The sequence below is a fragment of the Hemibagrus wyckioides genome, linkage group LG03, assembly GCF_019097595.1.
Source record: "Hemibagrus wyckioides isolate EC202008001 linkage group LG03, SWU_Hwy_1.0, whole genome shotgun sequence".
NCBI classification, from domain to species: domain Eukaryota; kingdom Metazoa; phylum Chordata; class Actinopteri; order Siluriformes; family Bagridae; genus Hemibagrus; species Hemibagrus wyckioides.
Window position 1 is genome coordinate 25,385,706 of NC_080712.1, and position 22,335 is coordinate 25,408,040.

Sequence of the window (22,335 nt, forward strand, 5' to 3'; positions counted from 1 at the left end):
TATCTCCACTCAAGCCCTGGAACACCCCCTTAGTATCCAAGTCATCGGTGGAGAGTATATCGACAATTATATTATCAACCACAGCACAAGGCCAGTCTTTCCCCAGGTCAGTGCATTGTATCAGGAACTCATCTCTTTCCATGACACCTGTACCAATAGGCACTCATCATTCTGGTGTTCCCATGAATACAACAAAATGGCTCACAAATATCTTGTACTGATAAGAGGACATCACTCACTGGTCATCCTACTGCCATGACCACTGTCTCCAGTTGCCTCAGTTTATGATCACATCAACAATAGAAAGCACAGAGAATCATGCACGGCTCCTCATCCCACCAGAATACCATGATCTTCTAAATGTCTTCAGTAAAAAGAAACCTAGGGACTGTCCCTGTGACTGTCATAGAGCTTTTACCAAGATCCACTCCTCAACAAAGTTTACATGTTTTTCTCTAACCAAAACAGGCTATGGATGAATATATTAATGAAGCTTTACTACCTTATTAAGGACTTGCTTGTCTCTGTGAGATTCTTTTTTGTGAGGAAATGAGGGGAGAGTTCTTACACCCTGTGTCGATTATCAGGGTCTCAACAAAGTAATGGTCAAGTACAGATACCTACTGCCACTTGTCATCTTAGCCCTCAAACAGTTGCATTCTGCTTAATTCTTCAACAAGCTAAACTTCAGGGGTGCATAAAATATTTTTAAATAAAATGTTTGAATTTGGGAAAGGGGATGACTGAACAATGGCCTTTAGCGCCACCTTAAAGCATTGTGTGATGGCATATGGGCTGTCTTTTACCCCCCCAGGATTTACATTTAGGACATTTGGTAGTTGCCCTCATCCAGAGCATTTATCTCATTTATACAACTGAGGGTTAAGCTTGGTGGTATTCTCTTTGGTTTGACCTACTCTCCTTCCCATGAAACCCAAGTTCATTATGTCTTCCAAGTCCTGAAATTAATACTACTAAATCAACGTTTTGTAAAGGGGAAGAAATGCTAATTAAATTTCATTTCTAGGATAAATCAGCATTTGTGTAGTGATCATGGATCCAGTCAAAGTGGCTGCCATTACTGAGTGGCCCACACCCAAAACATTAAAGGACCTGCAAAGATTTCTTGGACTTGCAAATTTCTACAGACACTAGAAAACATCTCAAACATCTCTCCTCATTAAAGGGTAAAACAAGGAACACAGCCTTGGTCCCACCTGGTAGTGTGAGACTTCAACGCAGACTCCAAAAGGAACATGTTCATCCTAGTCATTGTTGACTGTTTCTTCAATTCTCTATGCTTCTGCCTGGCCTACTCGCAGCCTTCAGTCTAGCAGAACAGCTATGACACCATTTATTCATTGATTTCAGGATTCCTGAGGATTTCCTATATTAGTAATCAAGTCACTCAGTTTACATCACAAGCCTACTCCCTTAGGTTAAAAATCGTTTCAAGTGTAAAAATCTTCAACTGAACATATTTTTTCAGTTTATGGTGTGCTGAAAGCAATTGTGCTAGGAGCAAATTTGGTGTTTTTAGCAACTAGATGCATGTCTGTAAGAACCTGAAAGTGAAACATTTCAGAAACAGAAACATCATAGACTACAATAATATGGTGTAGTTTTGTAGTTTTAGTTATAGTGTTAATATGGTGTAAGACCAACATTTTCAACCAATACTGAATCAAATTGTCTTGGGAATGACGGATGCAAGAACTGCACAGTGGCCAGAGGGTTTTGAACCATTCCTCTTGCAGAACAGTGAACAGATCATTACATGATGCTGATAGAGGAAAACGTTTCCTAACAAAACAACAAAATAATAATGGCTCAGTAATAATCAGATCTGGGGAGTGTACAGACCATAGGAGATGTAATTAATGTTCAAGTTCATTAAACCACTTTGTCACCAGTCTTGCTGTGTGTATGTGTGCAATATCATCCTGATACACAGCACCACCTTTAGAGTACAGTGTTTGAACCATTCAGTGCACATGGTTTCTCCAGAATGATTCAGTAGGGAGCAGTGCTGAGACAACCAACATGACAGTATCACTGTGCCATTATATGCACATTCCAATTTCACAAGATAGACAGATAGATAGACAGATACTTTATTCATCCCAATGGGAAATTTACAACAAATGACAGTGTATGTTAATATAATATCTTGTGCAATATCATACCATGTGCAATAATCACATCTTGTGCAATATTGTATTATGTGCAATTTGTTCTTAGTTCCCTAGCACATTTTTTTTGTATTTTATATGTATATATAGAATATTCCATTTATGTTTTATTTATATTTACACTGATCAGGCATAACATTATGACCACCTGCCTAAAATTGTGTTGGTCCCCCTTTTGCTGCCAAAACAGCCCTGACCCATTGACTCCACAGCATGGACTCCACTAAATCTTTGAAGTTGTGCCATGGTATCTGGCACCAAGATGTTAGCAGCAGATCTTTTAATGCCACACCTCCCAACTTACAGAAATTAAAGGACTGACAGGATTTAAATTATACTTTTGATAATGACCACTGCAGACTGGGAACACCCCACAAAAGCTGCAGTTTTGGAGATCCAGTTATCTAGCCATCACAGTTTGGCCCTTGTAAAACTCAATCAAATCCTTACATTTGCCTAATTTTAAAATTTGCCTGTTATTAACACATCAACATTGAGGACAAAATGTTCACTTGCATCCTAATATATTCCGCCCACTGGTTTAATTTTTTTTTTATCTATACAGTCCAGGTTAGTACCTAGACATCCTTTTCAAATAAGGTCCTATTGCGATGACCATACTTCTGTTGGATGTCATTTGTCCTTCATGATGGTATGCTAGCATTACCTTAGATACTAACTTGAAACATCACAAAGGCATTTGAGCCATAACATTACAACGACCTAATACTGTATGACCTACTCCTTGCTAAAACCTGGAATCCACAAGACCTGATGTGCTATTTTATCTGGCACCAAGACATTATCAGCAGATTCATTCAGTCCTGTAAGTTGCTAGGAGAAGCCTCCATGAATCAGACTTGTTTGTCTTACAATTTCTGATTAGTTTGAGAGCTGGGAAAATTTACACTATTTGTCATGTTAGTGAAACAATTTCTGAACTTTAGCAGTTTGTCAGGGTGCATTATTCTCCTTAAATAGGCCACTTCCCTTAAGGAATACTGTTTCTATGGTTTGCAACCATATTTAGGTAGACGGTAGGTTTCAAATTAACATTCATATAAATGCAAGGACAATGTTTCCCAAGAGGACTATCTATGCATAGAGCATCACACTTCTGAAGAATTGGACCAGCTAGCTTTGAGTTCCCATGCAACTCACTGAGCCATGGGTGCCCATGATTCCATTTGGAGTTCACCAGTTGTCCTTCCTTTAACTACTTTTGGGGGAGACAAAGTACTGCAGAAACACTCCACAAGACTATAGCCATCAAAATTCCAACACACCATTTCACATGTCAGTGGTGTTAATTTTATGACTGTTTGGTGTATATGCACACATGGTTCCCAACACACAGAAATATTTTAAGCTAGTGAAGGAAGCCTAGCAATGTGTGTTGTGGAAGAAATTGAGCAAGTTGAGCAAAATAAGCATGCAGCTCCATTCTGGATTAGTGGCAGTAGTCAAATGGTGTGGAGAAGCAGACCTACAGGATTGAGTTTTAGTAGTCCACTCTTAAATGACAAGGAACTGAACAAGCACCTGAGTGGCCTTTGTGGACAGAAATGGACTAATCTTTCTGATACTGAAAAGAAGACCTGCTACAACAGGTTATGTATGGAACCCAGTTTCCCTGAGATAGGAACTCAATGCCGTATCATGGCTGACACTATGGGAATGGTTTATTGAGGAAATTGTGTCTGAAGCTCTGTGTGCACAAGCCAATTTAATGGCTCGGATAGGACAGGGATGGAATATGCGCCAAGTCCATATAAGGGTGTCCATGTCACATTACTCAAGGTTCTACTTGTCTGAAGGAATCGCAAGTGGATGCCAAGGGTGTGGCAAGTGATACAGCATCTCATTCCCTTCTCAGGGAACCAGGTTACATACATAACCTGGTATAGTTCCTTTTTGAGGGACCTTAATGCTGCATCATGGCTGACACTAAGGGAATGTCAATACCCACGCCGCCACACACCTGTCGATGTTTTTTCCCAGAGGCTGTGAGCAAGCATAAGCAAACCTGAGAACAGTAAATCAATTAGCCTTGAAGACATGGGACCCTGGAGTGGGATTCAGGTTATATAACCTGATCAAGGTGTGCAGAGAGGACCAGCCTGCCAAAGCACAAATGTCTTGGAGGGGAACACCCCTGGCCCGGGCACTGGACAAGACAATACCCCTAGTGGAGTCAGCTCTGACACCTATAGGTGAGGCAATACTGCACTCCTCATAGGCCTGGATAATGGCCTCTAATACCCAGTTACTGCTTGGAGACCAGATTACCTTTGTTCCGAGTCCGGAAACAGACAAACAGGGAGGCGCACTTACACCATGAGCTCGAATGGTGGACATAAGTTCTCAGGGCCCTTATGTGCCTTACATGCTGTGGACTTTGTACCCTTTATAGAAAAACCTGGTTTCCTACCTTGGATCACACTCTCGGGGTGAGTTGCTGTTGCAAAACCCTCTCGAAGTGCACCTCTCTTATGGGCTGTGGTGTGGTTCTCAATGGCTGCCCCGTTCACAGCATATGAAGGACCCTCATCTCTGACATAATCTGCCTGGTAATGAGGGCTGTCTTCCTAGCTTCCTACCATTTGTTTGTCCATAGATTCCAGTCTTTTAACCAAGGTCATGGAGATTATATTGAGCTTTAGGGCTTTCTCCACTAGAAAACTGTGCTTCTCAGCAGGGCTAGGCCCACTTCCCTTAAGGTGTATATTTCTGTTAAGCAACATAGGCAGCTGTTTCTGTTAGTCATACATCCATCCTTGGGGGCTTTGTTGGTGGGGGGTCTTTCATTTTTTGTGTGGTGGACAGATGGCTGAGGCCTTTCTGCCCTTTTGGATGTGTTATTAACGGAAGAAGTTTCTGACCCTACAATTGGCTCTTCTATTAGCCTTAATCTCCCTCAAAAGAGTAGGAGATTTGCAGGCCTTATCAGCACCTCCTTCTGCCTGGAGTTCACTCCTTTGAGTTATTTTTCACCCTAGACTGGGTTACATCCTGAAGGTCCCCTCAATGACCGACCAGCCGGTCATCCAGCAAACTTTCTTTCCTCTGCTTCATGAGTCTTCAGTGCAAGACAAGCTGCACCTACTGTGGCCAGTTCAGGTACGTAGGGTCTATGGCCACCGATCACTAAGCTGTCAGTAAGCAGCGCCTGTCTCACTGTGTTTTATATGTCATCACACAGTCCTACAAGGTGCATGAAATGGCTTCACCTTTGGGTATCAGGGTCCAGTCCACTAGGAGTGTAGCAACCCTCTGCACGATGTTTGTGCTGTGGCAAGCTGGCCCTTTCTGCACACATTCATCGGGTTCTGCAGTTTAACACCTGGACTTGACCCCAGGGTCTCAGGTTCTGCATGGTTGATCCAGTTGCATCTGCACCCAGCAGTCACCTATGCCAGGTCACACGGCCTTGCAGGGCAGTTATTTTTCCTCATGTGGCAGAATTGGTACTGGCATTTCTCTATCCTCAAACCATAATGCTCCTCAAACCATTGAGTTCCCTCAAAAGGAAAAGTCTCCCGGTTCCCTGAGAAAACAAAATGAAACATCAGGCATGGCTGTTGTCTTCCTTTAGACAATTAGAATCTGGGAATATGTGATGTAGATGCCCTTTTATGGTCTTGCTAATGCGTGCTGATATGTCAGCTGACCCCTTTCCGCCAGTCAAACTGACATGTTCACACGGGCTTCAGATACCAGTTTTGCGAGTGCATTTCCATAGCTTCAAGCCATGATGCAGCATCTCAATCACTTCTCAGGGAATCGGGTTACAAATATAACCTGAGACATTTTTCCTTGCAGCCTAGTAATATTTATAATATAAACAACAGTTATTTTAATAAAAAATTTTGGTTCCCACTTACTTAAATATCAGTGATTGTGGCTTTGTTTCTTTTTAGATATAGCAACTTTCAGAGTTGTCACTCTAAAGGACAAGAAGGGCCATAATCATTTCTTTGTATGAGAAAGAAAGTCTTATGTTAAAGTATAGTGTTTTTGTTTTTCAGTCACATGTTCCTGCGGAAAGACATTAAGGAACTTGACTGTGAAATGGATCCAAAGGCAGAAGCGAGCCTCAAGCCAGGTGAGTATCTACATTGGTGTCACAGTTATCCTTTCCACTCACACAATGCTAGTGTGTGCATTAGGTGAATTCAGGTGGGTGAACCAGTGGATGTTTTCAGAGCAGATATTAAAAGAAGTGTGGGTTTGCTGAGCCATGGAACAGCTGTTGCCTTTGGCATTTATTTAAAATATTAAGCTAATAATGCAATAATTAATATTGGTAATGTACAATGGATTTTAAAAAATTTCAACACCCCTTTTAAAATGGCAGTTTTTTGTGATAAATGTGAAAAATTAAACCAAGATAAATAACTTTTTCCACCCTCAATTTGAAATTACAATGCATGAAAATTAAGTACAAGACAATCAGAAAATAAACAAAATAAAAAAATAAAACCCTTACAGTAACTCAGTTGCATAAGTGTACATACTTCTAAACTAATACTGAATACCTCTGAGTGTTTTTGAGAACAGTCATCTTGGAAAATGAGATTTGGAGGGCTCTGATGCGTGTTACTGAAATAGCTGGCCCTGAAAGAATTTCCAGCCATGTACTGAGATTCTGCACTGATCAGCTTACTGGTTTAAGCCCTTTTGCCTAAATGACTATGGACCTGTAGTGCCCACATCACCTATGAAGGTTTTTGAGAGGTTTATTCCATATTTTCCCTCATCCCCGACACAATCACCCCACTCAGTTTTGCCTACTGTCACCTCACCTTCTAAACATCACTTACACCATCCCTAACAGCAACAAAGGGAAATATGTGAGGCTTTTGAGATTATAGCTCAGCTCTCAGTACCTGAGACCCACAGGTTGGCGTCAAAGCTCAGGGAAGTCGGACTTAATACCCTTTCTGTGAGTCCTGGACTTCCTTAACGGCAGATCCCATGTAGTGAGAGTGAGACAGTTTGTCCTCTCACACTGAGTTCAATTGGAGCCCAACAAAGTTGCTGCAGTGTCCTGAGACCCCTGCTCTACTTGCTCTACACACGAGACTTTCACAGGTCCACTTCTGTTAAGTTTTCTGATGACAGCGGTTATTGGCCTCATCTACAACAACAGTGAGGCTGACTATATTGATGGGGTGGAGAAACTAGTAGCCTGATGCCAGGCTAGCATCAACAAAATCAAGGAGCTGGTTGTGGACTTAAGCAAGAGGCAACAATGGGGAACTACAACCCACTCAAGATTGGCAGGACCCCTGTGGAGAGAGTGAGCAGCCTCAGGTACTTTGGATTACACATCTCTGAGGACTTGACCTGGACACTTCACATCCAAGCTATTGTACTGATGCCAGACAATGATTGTACCATCTGAGATTGCTAAGGAAATTCTGGTTCTCTACTGTGATCCTGAAAATTTTCTATACTTTGATTATAGAAAGTTTATTAACTCAGTGTCTCTCAGCATGGTACAGAAACTGCTCAACCCAGGACCACAAAGCCGGTGCAGAGAGTGGTGCACCTAGCTGAGTTCAGCTGCTCTACCTTCTCTGCACTACATGTACACAATAACTGCTTCATCATCATCATGAAGCACTCCATGATGCTGAAAGGTAAGCTCCTTGTCATCTTCAGCTTATTAGCTGAAGGTGTCCCAATAAAATCAACCAGAATTTATAGCTATTCATCATATAGCTATTCATCCCTCCTTGATAAAAGCCCCCTTTCTGGCATGTTGCACTGTGGATGTGCTGTTCTTTTCTTACTGTGTTTTTGCACCAAATATACACTTGTTTTTTTGGAATTATATACCTTTTGGTCTCATCAGACCTTAACTTGTTAAAAACATAGTCTTTACAGCCTTCCTGGTAAGTCATGTCCTTTTATCAATTTTGGAGGGATGTCATCTTCTTGATGTCATTGTGGTGCTCCATTTTCTCTGTTTGTTGGGGATTTTAATGGTTTAATAGTTCATCTGTTGTTTTTACAAATTTAGAATCACCTGATTGATGCATTTCAACAAGTGAGGTACCATGCTTGCTTTGTAAGCTCTTTGTGGACTATAACATCAGCATTCTAATGAAGCCAAGATGTTAAGAATTATTTCATTGATGAAAGCCATTTGATAATTTCTTGGTTTATTTTGAACACAGCCACGTCCCAGATTATAAAACAAAATGCATATGCAGCCAAGTTCTTATAATGCAGCCAGGTTCTTTATTTTCTCTGTTTTCTCTAAAATGGTTGATGTTTTTCACTTATTTTTTTTTATTTATGAAGTTTTATTTATGACTTTTTATATGCATTGTAGCTCTAGTGTGTACATTTGACAGTGCAGAGCTACCTTTTTAGAGCATAAAAACATATCCAAAATGGCATCAGCCATGACTCATTGAAAGAGGCTATGTGCAAGTAACCTCTGGTGAAGACAAAAGAAAAAACAAGAGATTTCAATATGTAGTCATATTTTTGCCCCAGGAGATAAACCAACAGCCATTGATCATTGCTTCTGATCATTGATGTTTGAAAACATTTGTTTTTACATAGCTCTCTTAAGATACCCCCAGAATATCTTCAATTAGTTTGAGTTCTGTGTACATTTACTGTTCCCATGACTGTGTTTTCATGTTTTATCTATTTTGAATATAGGTCCACTAGTGCCTAATTTTCTTATTCTTAGTCTAGAAAAATTAGGTCATGTGTTCATAATTTTACCTAATTTGTTTTGAAGCTGTTAAATCTTTGTGCATACAAAGCCTTGTAAGAGGAATAATGTCTGTGGTGTAGAATATACTTTGTTTTCGTCCACAGCAGAGTATTGGTATGTTTTAACCCGTCACAGAACAATCAGCATTTAGAATAAACAATATTTATCTGCTTGGAAAATATTTCCTACCAGATGATACTGTAGCCCAAGTGAAGGTGGCCAAGAGTTACTTGTGTTACTAGTAACATTAAAAGCTAAATGAGCTATTTTTTACTTTAACCTAAAAAAATGTCAATATCGAATTGTTATATTTTATTGATGAATCATTTTAAATTCACATAAGCATATGTACATGTTTTTGTCAAGCTCACCCAATTAATTCACGTCCTATTCATGTAATAGAAAACAAAGGTATCAGTCCCCTTATCAGTTCCCTTTACATTCCCTTCATCATTGTCCACATGCATTCAGTCTTTTCTGCAGTTAATGAGATATCTGGCATTGCATGGTCAAAAAGAGAGGTGTGTGCTGTAGTGTCCACTAAGGGTTTATTATGTTGGCTTGAAAAAGCCAACATGTTTTTCTTCTTAGAATTATTTTTCTTAGACAATTAATTATCAAGAGTAACTCCTCCTAGAGCTTTCGAGCTACATGAACCAAACCCGGCAGGGTTGTTGGGCCTGGTCTGAAGTTTGTTGCTATTACTTTTCTAAGCGATCAGAATCCCTTCAGTACGGAAGCTCAAAGTGGCCTTTTTCCAGATAGAATCCCATTCAAAACTTTGGAGGTTTATAATTCGGCAGGCTTTTGAGATATTGATACCAAATCCGGCCAGCTCCTTCAGAATCTTGGGCCGGATGAAGCCATAAATTTTGGAACCAATCGGAATTTCGGTTTTCCGGTAGAGCCACGACCCAAAATTAGCAAAATCACAAAACTACTGCAACATACATGTGACATATCAAAACACTCAGCACAATGAGGGGAACTTCGTGACCTGTGTTGGGTGACGTCACGTGTGTGCCACGCCCCCAAAATAAGCGGAATTGCAAAATTACTCCAACATACACATGTGATATATCAAACGTTCAGCACAATGAGGGGAACTTTGTGACCTATGTTCTGATGACATCACGTGATGTCACGTGCGCGCCACACCCCAAAATTTGCGAAATTGCAAAACTACAGCAATATACACATGTGACATATCAAAACACTCTGCACAATGTGGAGAACTGTGTGACATGTCAGCAGATCTGTCATCCGGTTGGAACGGCACAAGTTCTCCTCGTATCGAAACAGCAAGTTGTTCAGTCTTGGAGTCTATTACCTCCCCGAAATCAGATTTGATTTAATGTATTTCCGAGCTCAGAGAAGAGATTGTGCTAAGAATAGCTGTGTTACCCTCATCCTGAGTATCTTTAGCCAGTACATCCTCTGTAGCAGAGTCCGAGGTGGGCGCGGCCTGGTCCGCTGCTTTCTGAGGCTTGGCTGGCATGTTTAATTATGAATATACTATCAACTTTGATAAATTAATTGTAAATCAAAAACCCTGTTCCTTTCTTAACAATAGAAGATTGTTAAAATACGTCCTGAATGTATTCTATTGGATTTATCTCGGAGCTATCATAGAACACGTGCTACCTGCTTATGTTACCTGAAAAAGTTTTTCACCAAATCTGTCACTGAATCTGTCTGCAAACTCCTGCACAAGTTTAGACAATTTGTCAAAATACTTATGTACATTCAGAATGTCACCTGCATCTGCATGGCTCACCAACATTTTTGCGACTAAGGGGAAGTGCTGAAATCCTTTGTTTTTCACTTGCTGAATGTAAAAATATCAGTTTTGTTTTAAATGCCTTAACTGCACTGATCATGTCATAGATGTTTTTATCTTTACCTTGTAACTGTAGGTTCAGGTCTTTTAGTTTCTCGGTTACATCTGTCAGGAACGCATTGTCAAGTAGCCATTCGCCATCAGACAACAATGTAATATCCTCCTCCTTTAATTCCAAGAAAGCCTTAACTTCACTCAGCAAGGAAATAAAGCAAAGTAGTGTCCTACCTCTGCTCAGCCACCTGACTTCAGTGTGGGGAACAGCTATAATATAATAACAGGAGACAGGACATGATCAAAATCCATAACCTTACCACATATAGCCTGTTGATGAATAATATAGTGATAGTTCAGGAATTTAGGAAAGTCTGGGTCTGCTTTGCAGTAGGCAATAAATCCTGATTGACTCCCAGTCACAGCTGGCACCCCCACCTCTTTCCCCCACAAAGAACTTCACAGCATTGTAAATGTCCACTCCTGTAGTGGTTGTTTTCAGTGAAGGCAAAGTCAGAAACTCTTTTTTTGTGGACAAGCAATCAAACACCATCCGAATGAATACAGACAGCTGGGCTATTAGCTGTAAGCACTTTTGCAGGATTTTGTGAGGATTTCGCAGGTCTGTGACAAATTCACAGATGCAAATTAGTTAGGTTCCAATGAAAATTATGCATATCACTATTTTGAATATCAAAATAGTGATATACATAATAAACCATCTGTCAGATTTTTATCAGATAAAAATCTGCAAGTTGCATAGAGTTTACTTAAAATATTTTTCTTCCCTTGGCTTTTATTAATGAAACATTATTAACAGGGTTCTGAAACACACTGCCTGGCCAGGTCAACACCTGGATTTAACTTTGCAAATAGGTAAGACCCTTCCATTGGATAATACTGCAGGGATTAATATGTATGTTAATATGTATATATGGATTAATAAAGATTAATAAAAATTGGACTCTGGAGCAATGGAAAAATCTGATGAGTCCAGATTTACCCTGTTTTACCCTGATTTACACATTCATCTTGGAGGATGAGGTTTGGAGGCATCTGTCTGTAAAGATAAAAAAACTGCAGCTGGCCCTGACAGAATTTCTGGTTTGTTCACTTTGATGTGTCTGTAGCCCAGTCTGTGGTCCCTACCTGCTTTAAAAAATCTCTTGTTTCTGTGCTAGAGAATAGTAAGCCCTCTTGCTTTTAGTGTGTCAAATGACTATGGTCCTATAGGGGCCACGTGACTTATATAGTTTTTTGAGAGTGATGGGCACATCGTGTTCAGAAGAGAGTCAGATGAAGTGAAATGAAAGCAACTATATGCTATAAATATTTTAGGGAGCCAGCCAATGCTTTGTTTTTAATGTATTGCTCATATGGATCCTCCCTGAAATAGTGTGACCTACACTGTGACTTTGGTGGCCTTCACTGATCCTTTAACCTGTTCATGTTCATGTGTGTCTATTGGTTTAATCAGTGCTGAATGCAGCGTGGGATTTCCAGTGCAATGGTATTGTGCCTAGTGTATGGAAGACTGAGATTAAGGATGAAAGTTCCAGTAGTGAAGAAAATGAAGAGGAGGAGGAAGAGGTGCAGGAGGATGGTGGAAGCAGTGAGGAGGAAGAGGTAAGAACAATCAAATAATGACTAATAGCCTAATATGCAAACTTTTGAGCACAACTGTGTGTGTGTGTGCGTATATATATACATAATGTGTGTGTGTATGTACAGTTTAATTAAAGAAGAAAAGAAAAAGGATGAGTAAGAGGAAAACAATGAAGAGGAGGAGGAGCTAACACATTCAAACTTCAGCTACCCAGGCCCTCCTGTCTGTTGAGAGTTTCATTTATGTTCATGTTCAGTTTAATTTAGAAAGTTTAATTAGAAAATGGATCGACATTCTTCTTTTCTCGTCAGCCTATTTTGATTCCGAAGTGTCGCCATTACTTTTACAATAAATCATTCTGTTGTCCACTCTGTTGTCTAGTGGACATGCTGTAAAATCAGAAATAAAAATATTTTTATAAAATTCTAAATTGTGAGTTGTTGTTTTAGCTCCAAAGAGGCAGGAAATCCCAAGAAAAGTAAAGTTACTAAGAAAGATACCTTTTTACTTGGTTCTCAGTTGTGCTCAAATGTTTGCATACCCAAAGAAATTGTTAAAAATTGCAATTGCTAAAAATTTATTTGGAAATTATGACTGATAATGCATAAGACTTTTTTTAATTTAAGGATAGTGGTCACATGAAGTCAATAATTATCACACAGTTGTTTGACTCCTTTTTAAAACCTAATGATAACTGAAATCACCCAAACAACCCTGATCAAAAGTTTACATATCCTTGAATAGTTGGCCACATTATAAACACACAGGTTGACACACACAGGTTTAAATGGCTATTAAAGGGATGTTTTCACACCTGTGACTCATGAGGTGATGCACTGATTTGGCTGGATTCTGCACCATGTTAAAAACAAAAGAACTACCAATGGTCCCGCATAATAAGGTAGTTGAACTTTATAAAGCAGGAAAAGAATATAAAAAGATATCTCAACACTTGAAAATGCTAGTCAGTACTGATACAGAGGTGGAACTGGACTCTGATAAAGAGGTGGAAAATAAGAGGTTCTGTTAATACTAAGCCATGGTCAGGTAGACCAAGAAAGATTTCACCCACTACTGCCAGAAGAACTGTTTAGGACACAAAGAAAAACCCACAACCAACTTTGAGAGAAATTCAGGCTGCTCTGGAAAAAGTGGTCATTCAGCACCTAGACAAGCCTCACAGCTTCTGGAGCAGTCATTTGGAGTGATGAAATCAAAATTGAACTTTATAGTCACAACCATTAAACGCTATGTTTGGAGAGGAGTCAATAAGGCCAACAGTTCAAAGTATACCAGCCCCACTGTAAAACATGGTGGTGGATCTCTTATGTTTTGGGTCCAAAGCACAAGGCCAAGTTGACCCTCCAAATAGCTCCTGATCTCAGTATCATTGAGCCACTGTGGGGAGATCTCAAAAATGCAGTTTGTGCAAGACAACCAAAAAATTACAGGAACTGGAGGCATTTTGCCAAGAAGAATGGGCAGCTGTACCACCTGAGAGAATTAAGGACCACATGCACAATTATTACAAAATGACTGCATGCCATAATTGATGTTAAAGGGGGCAATACACTATATTAAGAACTAAAGTACAGGCAGGTGTAAAGAAATGCTTTAAAGTAAGAATACTTTTAGAACATTGTAGGGAAATTAGCTCAAAATTTAAATATTTAAGTGTAATTATAACTGGTTATAATTAATTATAAATATTCAAATGGGGGTTCTTAGAACTAACTGTCAGAGAATCAATAACACAATTATTTGATTTGTTCGTCCACCGAACAGACAGTGTAAGTATGTATTAATTCCAGGGAAAGTTATCTTCCTGACCACAAAAGAATAACTACTTCATAAAGTACTAGCTTTAATTTAGCACGTAGCAAGAGCAATGTTCAGGGACCCCGAAATTGTAAGCAAAGCACAGAGACAATCACTCGTGAATAAAATGCATTTAATAAAACAGAAATACACAACACATACTAACTACGACACATGTACATAAAAGACAGAATAAGGCCTATAGAGAGAGAATAAGGAGGTAAAGAGAGATAGAGAGTAAGGAAGGGAATACGGAGGAAATCAGAACGAGAGAGTGAAGGAGATAAGGAAACAGAGAAGAGATCAAATATGGCAAGTTTCAAATCGAGTTTTGGTTACACCTGTGTGAGAATCGTCAAGGTAATTAGGATTGCCTTAATAAAGGGGCTTCAGCTTAGAATTATCTAAAATAATTAGTAACTTTTACTTGCATTGGTTCGTTGATAAGAGTCCTGATGTAGTGGATTCAAGGAGGTTCGGAGATTCAAAGTCCTCGGAGTATGCAAGAGATTCTGCTGGAACGAAAAAAGGTTTCAGTGGTGCAAACAAAAGTTCTTCGATTGAAGCTGCCAGCAGAGTCTCAGAAGAAAGTGAAAGTCTTGTCCCGAAGAAAGATCGGAGTCGAGTCGGGCGATGATAGAAGAGGTCATGCCGGGAAGCAAAGGCGCATGGGGGCCCCCCCCGACCGCAGAGCGGAGAGGGGGTTGGCCCCCGTGGGGCCAAGCTGAGCTGAGCCAGACAAAAAGTCAAAGCTGGACAAAAAGCCAAAGCAAAAAGCCAAGGATAGATGGGTGCTTAGGGTTTTTATTGATCCCTTGGTTGCGCCCAGTTTTTCAGAGTGACCAATCCAACACCTGAAACTTTTGGAGGGAAAAGTTTCTTTGTCTCCGCTCGGTCACTCATTTGCATACTTTATGGTGAAGTCAGGAATGGATAAAGTTTCAACTAAAGTATCGTAGGCTCATATTATGTACTTGAATGACCATATGGCATACACTATTGCTTATAAAAGTAAAAGCGGATCATTTTGATAGTAGACACGAAAGAGACAGTATGAGAGGAAAGGAAACTGGGTATAGGCAATTAAAACATACATTCTTATTTTATAAAACATGTTCTATTTCATGAAAACGCAGAACAACAGGTCATGAGTGGTAATACAACCATAAAAATATAAAGGCAAAAGGGGAATACATATATACAGGTGTGTTAGGCATGGGTCAGGTAGGGTTTTACTATTGTTTTATTGAAAGTTGAATAAAGAAACTCTCCTTATGTGTGTGCGTGTGGGGGTCAGGATGAGCGTTTCCAGACGCTTTGGGTGTGTGTGTATGTATATGTGTGTGTGTGTGTCTTCAGTCAGAACTTTGGTCATCCCCCCGGTCAAGGCATTGATTTGGTTTAGATTAGGGATTCTTGTTGACTTTTAACAGCAGTAAAACTGCTAGGTCACAAGTTGATGGGAAGTTCCAGAGGTGTGAGGCTGGGCTATCAGTACTGATGGTCTGCAGAACTCCAACATTCATGGAGGCAGGATTCCTCCTTTGTCTCCAGTCTCGTTGGGGGGGTCATTGGTTATCCAGAGCCATCAGACATCCCGGAACCTGGCTCCCATGAGTTACAGCATGTCGGTTGAGGTATAATGAAATGACTATAAGTAGTGATAGCTCAGTTGTGAGCTGTGTAATAGTTAATTGAGTTTTGAGAAGGATGCAACCGACCCCATGAGCAAGTGAGCCGACCTGGAGACGCTACAACCTTTTTATATAATTTCCTTCAACTGTGTTTTTTTATCAATTTACAAAATACAAAATGAGTAAACAGAAGAAATACCTAAATCAAATTAATATTTGGTGGCATCAATTTTTACACTTGCACAAAGTATCAGAATCAGTCAGGTGTAAGATTAACCAATTATACCAAGCAGATGCTAATGATCATCAATGTCATATTTAGGTTGAAACACAGTGATTAAATGAAACAGAAATAGCTGTGTAGGTGGCTTGAAACTGGGTGAGGAACAGCCAAACTCTGCTACTAAGGTGAGGTTGTGGAAGACACGTCACAGGTATACACCAAGTCAAGACTGAGCACGGGAACAAGACATACTTATACTGTTATACTGCATCAGCAAGGCCTCTCCCAGACATAGCACAAATAATCAGGCAATGTTGAGGACCAGTGAGAAACCAGTGAGACCCAGGTACACCATTCTACTGGTCTGGCAGAATTTATGGAAGAATTGCTGGCAAAACCCGATATGGTAGAAAAAGGCTAAGCATCTCAATTATGCACAAAAATATAGGAACAGGGGGGCAGAAAAATGGCACCAGGTGAAACTGATGTGTGAGAAATATTTGGCTGTAGCAGGTTGGTTGCCAAAGAGCTGGAGAGCAAACTAAGAATTTGTTAAAATGTCTTTTTCTCGCCCAGCACAGCAGTCTTTTTGACTACCAACTTCCATATATTCTTAAGCCATTCTTTTATTGAATTGGATTTGTACTTTTGGTTCTTGTCTTGCTGAATGGTGAAAATTTTTAATCTTCTACTGTCTAACAGAAGCCTACAATTTTGTGTCAGAATAGATTAGTTAGTAGCTGTAAGTGATTCTGTTGGGACTAGAACCCCAATCCCAGCCAAAGAGAAGCAGCCCCATAGGATTATTGTGTTCTTTTGGGGAACTGACATCACTGTGTTTGAAGCACTTACCGCGAGTTTCTTGCCTGTGTCGGTGTTATAATCTTAGTTTATACCATCTAATTTTCTCTTTTGCCTGTTTTACGCTGTTACCTTTCATTTTCCATTTTTTTACTTGCCTATTGCAGTGAATTGTTCTTTTTTTCCGGGAGAAGCGTTCTGTTTTTTCGGTCTTCAAACATCAATCGGAGGAAACCCACTTCGGAGCTCTTCAATATCCATGTTAAATTCACTTAAAGGTACGTAATCATAAAGTATGGCAAACTTTAAGCTTGTGCAGTTTGTGAGCTGCAGGATGTTTAGTAATTCTTCCTCTGTCATTATTGATGATTTAACTTGTGATAAGTGTATGCTAGTTAGCTCTCTGATAGAGAATATATTAGCTTTAGAGGTGCACATCCAGGTGTATTCCGGGAGCCAGGGCACCGGACATAGCAGGCAATCTTAGGGTCCTAGGCAAGCATAGGTTCTTGAAGATAGTCTTGCATGTAGGAGCTAATGATATACACCTTTGTCAGTTTGAAGTTACTAAGAGTAATATTGTAGAGGTATGTAAATTAGTGAAGGCGATGTCCGATGCAGTAATATGCTCTGGCCCCATCCCAATATGATGTGGCAATGTAGCTTACAGCAGGTTATTCTCACTGAACTGCTGGATGTCCAGGTGGTGCTCAGAAAACAATGTGGGCTTCATAGGTTCATAGAGCTAATTTGAGGGCAAGGTTGGCCTGTTGGGGACGGGACAATGTCCATCCCACTCAGGAAGATGCTGCTCTCATTTCTTGCAGCATAGCACATAGTCTTAGAACAGGTCTGTGACAATCCAGAGCCAGGGCCAGAGAGACCGTCTGCTAGCTGCAAAGAGTCGTCACCCAGGGTTCATAACATTGAGCCTGTGTCTGTTCCCTTATCTAAACAAAAACGTATAAACAATCATAAAATTTGTTTTAGTGACCTGATTAACATAAAACTAGATCATAGTGAATGCACAGCCAGCACCTTTGATCTGAAGCTAGAAATGCTACTTTCTCATTTGGTTTAATCCATGTTTCTGTTAATGAGAGTGCATTAAACTCCTGATCAGTAATCAGTTCATTAACGAAAAATGCTTTAGATGAAAGAGATCTTATATTTAACAGTCCTAGCTTCAGATCAAAGGTACATGAATTCAACACAGTAAAAGTTCTTTATACTAACCTAACTTATGTAGCCACAAAAAATAAGTTCACAGAGTCAATTCCACTAATTGTTATTTACAGACCACCAGGACCATATTCTGAATTCCTCAGTGAATTTGCAGATTTCATTTCAAACTTCATTAATTCTTTAGAAGAAGCATTAATTGTAGGAGACTTCAACATTCATTTTGATAATTCAGAAGACCCTCTGAGAACAGCAGTTCATCTTGGATTCAGTAGGTGTTAATCAGAATGTAATAGGACCAACTCCCAATTGAGGTCACACTCTGGATCTTATTCAGCTTAAACATAAATATAGAAAACATAGTCACTCTTCCACAGTTGGAAACTATCTCAGACCACAACCATATTTCATTCAAAATGCATCTTAGACACAAGATGCGCAATTTGCCATGTCACCGTGTTAAGCATACACTCACGTCTGCTACTGCTGATTTACCAAGTCTCCCAGAAATGTCATGCATGATTGGTTCACCATCTGACCCCACAGAACTTGATCAGGTGACTTATTACTGACTTATCGTAGCTCCACTTTAAAAGAAAATAATTAAAGAAAAGAAACTAGCACCCCAGTTGACTACACATGAACTTAATGGTGTCAAACTAAATTGGCAGTATTTCAGTTAGCATGGAAAGAAAGAAATTCGCTTAGTACTGTTAGATCAGCGTATCTCACTGCCCTAATCAAAAATAACAAAATCAGTCCTAAATTTTTATTTAGTACTGTAGCAAAAGCACTGTAGAACTGTAAAAAAAAAAGTGCACACCTATATGCAGCAGCAATGACGTCATGAATTTTTTCAGTGGAAAAATTCAGGCTATTAATTTAAAACCAAACTATCTGATAGATATTCCTGTAGATTATATAACTCTGTCTGATCAGAGCTTAGAATGCTTTACTTTCCTTCAAGAGCCTGATCTAATTTCACTAATTTTATTTTCAAAACTTTCAGCCTGCATACTAGATCCTTTACCCACTTCTTTATTTAACAAGTATTACCAGTAGCTACAGAATCCCTTCTAAAAATGACAAATTATTCCCTTAGCACTGGCTATGTGCCTAAAACTTTTAAACTAGCGCTTAACAAACCCCTGATTAAAAAACCTGACCTTGACCCCTGTCAGCTGTCCAACTATAGGCCAGTATCAAACCTGCCCTTTATCTCCAAGATCCTAGAAAATGTTGTAGCACAGCACTTATATTGATACTTACATAGGAATAACATTCATGAAATATATCAGTCAGGATTTAGGCCTTCTCATAGCACAGAGACAGCACTGGTTAAAGTTGTAAATGACCTGTTACTGACTTCTGATCAGGGTTGTCTTCTAACTGGTGTTACTCGATCTTAGTGCAGCTTTTGACACCATTGTCCACACTATTCTACTTGATAGGTTAGAACATGTTGTTTGTGTTAAAGGAACAGCCCTCTTCTGGTTCAGGTTTTATTTGACTGATCATTATCAGTTTATAGATCTAAATGGTGACTTCTCTTTGCATACCAAGGTATTGTTTGGTGTTCCACAAGGTTCTGTCTTAGGCCCACTGCTTTTCTCTTTCTACTGTATATGCTACCCCTTGGTGCAATTATTCATAAACATGGTATTAGCTTCCACTGTTATGCCGATGACACACAGCTATGTGTTTCAGCTAAGTCAGATGAGAGACACCAACTTATTAAGATTGAAGAATGTGTTAAGGACATTAGACAGTGGATACTTACTAACTTCCTCCTGCTTAACTCTGACAAGACAGAGGTGCTTGTACTAGGACCACATGCAGCCAGAAGTAAGCTTTCTGATTACAGAGTAACTGTGGATAATCTTTCTGTTTCATCATGTGACTTTTGACTCTTTTGTTTGAAGCTCATATAGATAATATCACTAATATTCTTTCATCTCAGAAATATTGCTATGATAAGAAATATGATGTCACTTCATGATGCAGAAAAACTAGTTGATGCTTTTGTTACCTCTAGGTTAGATTATTGTAATGCCTTACTGTCTGGATGTTCCAGCAGGAGCATAAAAAAGCTCCAGTTAGTCCAGAATGCAGCAGCTACAGTCCAAACTAGAACCAGAGGATATGAACACATCACTCCTATTTTAGCCACACTGCATTGGCTCCCAGTCAAATTTCGCATTGATTATGATACGCTGCGCATACTTCGATCAAAAGGTGCAGGTTATTGGTAGTACCTCAATTAGCAACGGCTATAGCAGGGGACAGAGCTTCTTACAAAGCCCCACAGTTATGGAACAGCCTTCCAATTTGTGTTCAGAATTCAGACACAGTCTCAATGTTTAAGTCAAGGCTGAAAACACATTTGTTTAATCAAGCTTTCAAGGTATAGTATTTAATAGGTTAAGGAGTAGATCTAGAAGGTTCATGGGCATAAAATGTTTGGTGTACTGGGATGTTTGGATGCTGTTGCCCTACCCCCCTCGCAAGTCGCTCAGGTTTGCTGACTGTGAAGTGGTTGGACGCCTTATGTCCCAGGAAGCCTTCATGTCTGTCACCTTCTGGCTCTCCCTTTTAGTTTTGCTGTCATTGCTGGAGTCCCTGCCTGCACTTTACACATTATCTACATTGTCTTTAAACATCACATGATCCCAAGCATACTTAATATCTTTCTGTCTTTCTCTGTCTTTCTTTGTCAAACTATACATCCCACTTCCAGTGTTCAGAGTTTCCAGTGTGACCACTTCTTCTTTCCGGACTTGCCTGGATCTGTGTAGACAGCCTGTGACCAGGAGACAGCCGTGGACAGAGCCACATGGAGACTATCACAGTGTCACAGATCTGCCATTACATCTGTCAGCTTGCAACAGCAAGGAATTAGGAATTATTAGCAAGGAATAATGTAGAAAGAACATTATTTAGTTACATTTACATTATTTACTGTCCAGTGTCACCCAAATGAGGATGGGTTCCCTTCTGAGCCTGGTTCCTCTCAAGGTCTCTTCCTCATATCATCTCAGGGAGTTTTGCTCATTATGGATAAAATGGGGATAAAATAGTAACTTTAATTTAACAATGACTTTTTTTATGACTTCTTTGTTTCTATACTTCTGTAAAGCTGCTTTGAGGCAATGTCCATTGTTAAAAGCACTATGCAAATAAATTGACTTGAATAAACTGTCTTGTTTTTGCGTCAAACATATGTTTTTATAATTATTCTACAGTTCTACACTGGTCTCATCAGTTTGGGGAGATGGATAAGGTCATTTTGACTCAGAGATCCCATGCATGCTTTGTAAGCGTTTGTGCACCATGGTTTTTAGCAGTTGAGTTTAAAGGAAGAGGTCAGGAAAATTCTACCAAAACAACTGGTCAGCTGATATTTTGGGTATATCAAAATGACTTTATTGATGACATACAGTATGTATGGTAATTACTTTTGACATGAGTTTGAATATAATTGCTTCATTCTGAGCTCAATTACACATCTTACTACAAAAGGTGTAGTTTTAAAAAAAAACAAAAAAATTAATTTTTTTTCTCCTAAAATGTTTGTTTGTTTTTCCCTTGAACTGTGTTAATTGCTGTATTGTCTTAAAAGTGGAAAACGCTTTGACGTGGATTTATTTATTCATTCATTCATCACAATAATCTCACATTTAATTAGATACTTTTTCTGTACAGTAATGAAGACATGCTTATATACGTTATAACTCTTTCAGGTGGCACATAAATTGATTTTAAAAAGTCTGTTCTACTCCTTCTCTTGCCCCTTATTTTTTAAATTAATTTTGTTTAAATTAATTTATTTTACATTCTTCAGGAAGATTTGGAGCCCTTCCCAGAGGAGAGGGAGAATTTCCTCCAACAGCTTTACAAATTCATGGAGGATAGGGGTAAGCACTATCAATAATTGCTGTCTTAATAAAAGATATATTACAGTATGTTCTAAACTTTATTGAAACAATTAGGCTTGTTCCTTTGTTTTTTTTTTTCTATACTGATGACATTTGGGCTTAAGATCCCAATATGAATATCAGTTGGTATTATTATTGTTGCTGTTATGTACATCAAGTACTGTACATAAATATGTGGGCATTGACAAAGTTATCATTCCTTTAGCTGTCAACCATACTGAGTAAGAGTTCAGTATAAATGGATAGTAAAAGCATTAGGTCTGGTCAAATCAGTTTGGTGCATTTTTAAAAAGAAAGGACAACAAAAGGCCTGAAAGACCATGAAAACAACTGTAAATAGCAGCAAAATTCTTTCCCTAGTGGAAAAAAAC

At 39.3% G+C, this 22,335-nt stretch overlaps 1 protein-coding gene across 8 annotated transcripts in view; it reads left to right on the forward strand.

The window, feature by feature from the left end:
- arid4b (AT-rich interaction domain 4B) overlaps window positions 1–22,335 on the forward strand; it is a 123,144-nt gene that overhangs the window by 57,282 nt on the left and 43,527 nt on the right. For all 8 annotated transcript variants that reach the window (XR_009204036.1, XM_058384367.1, XM_058384395.1 and 5 more), the window contains 3 exons: window positions 6,221–6,297; window positions 12,243–12,391; window positions 21,871–21,943. Coding sequence is in view for 7 of the 8 variants with exons in the window: in XM_058384367.1 (XP_058240350.1) it covers window positions 6,221–6,297; window positions 12,243–12,391; window positions 21,871–21,943 (299 nt within the window). In the remaining variant the exon portion in view is untranslated. The remainder of the gene's footprint in view (window positions 1–6,220; window positions 6,298–12,242; window positions 12,392–21,870; window positions 21,944–22,335) is intronic.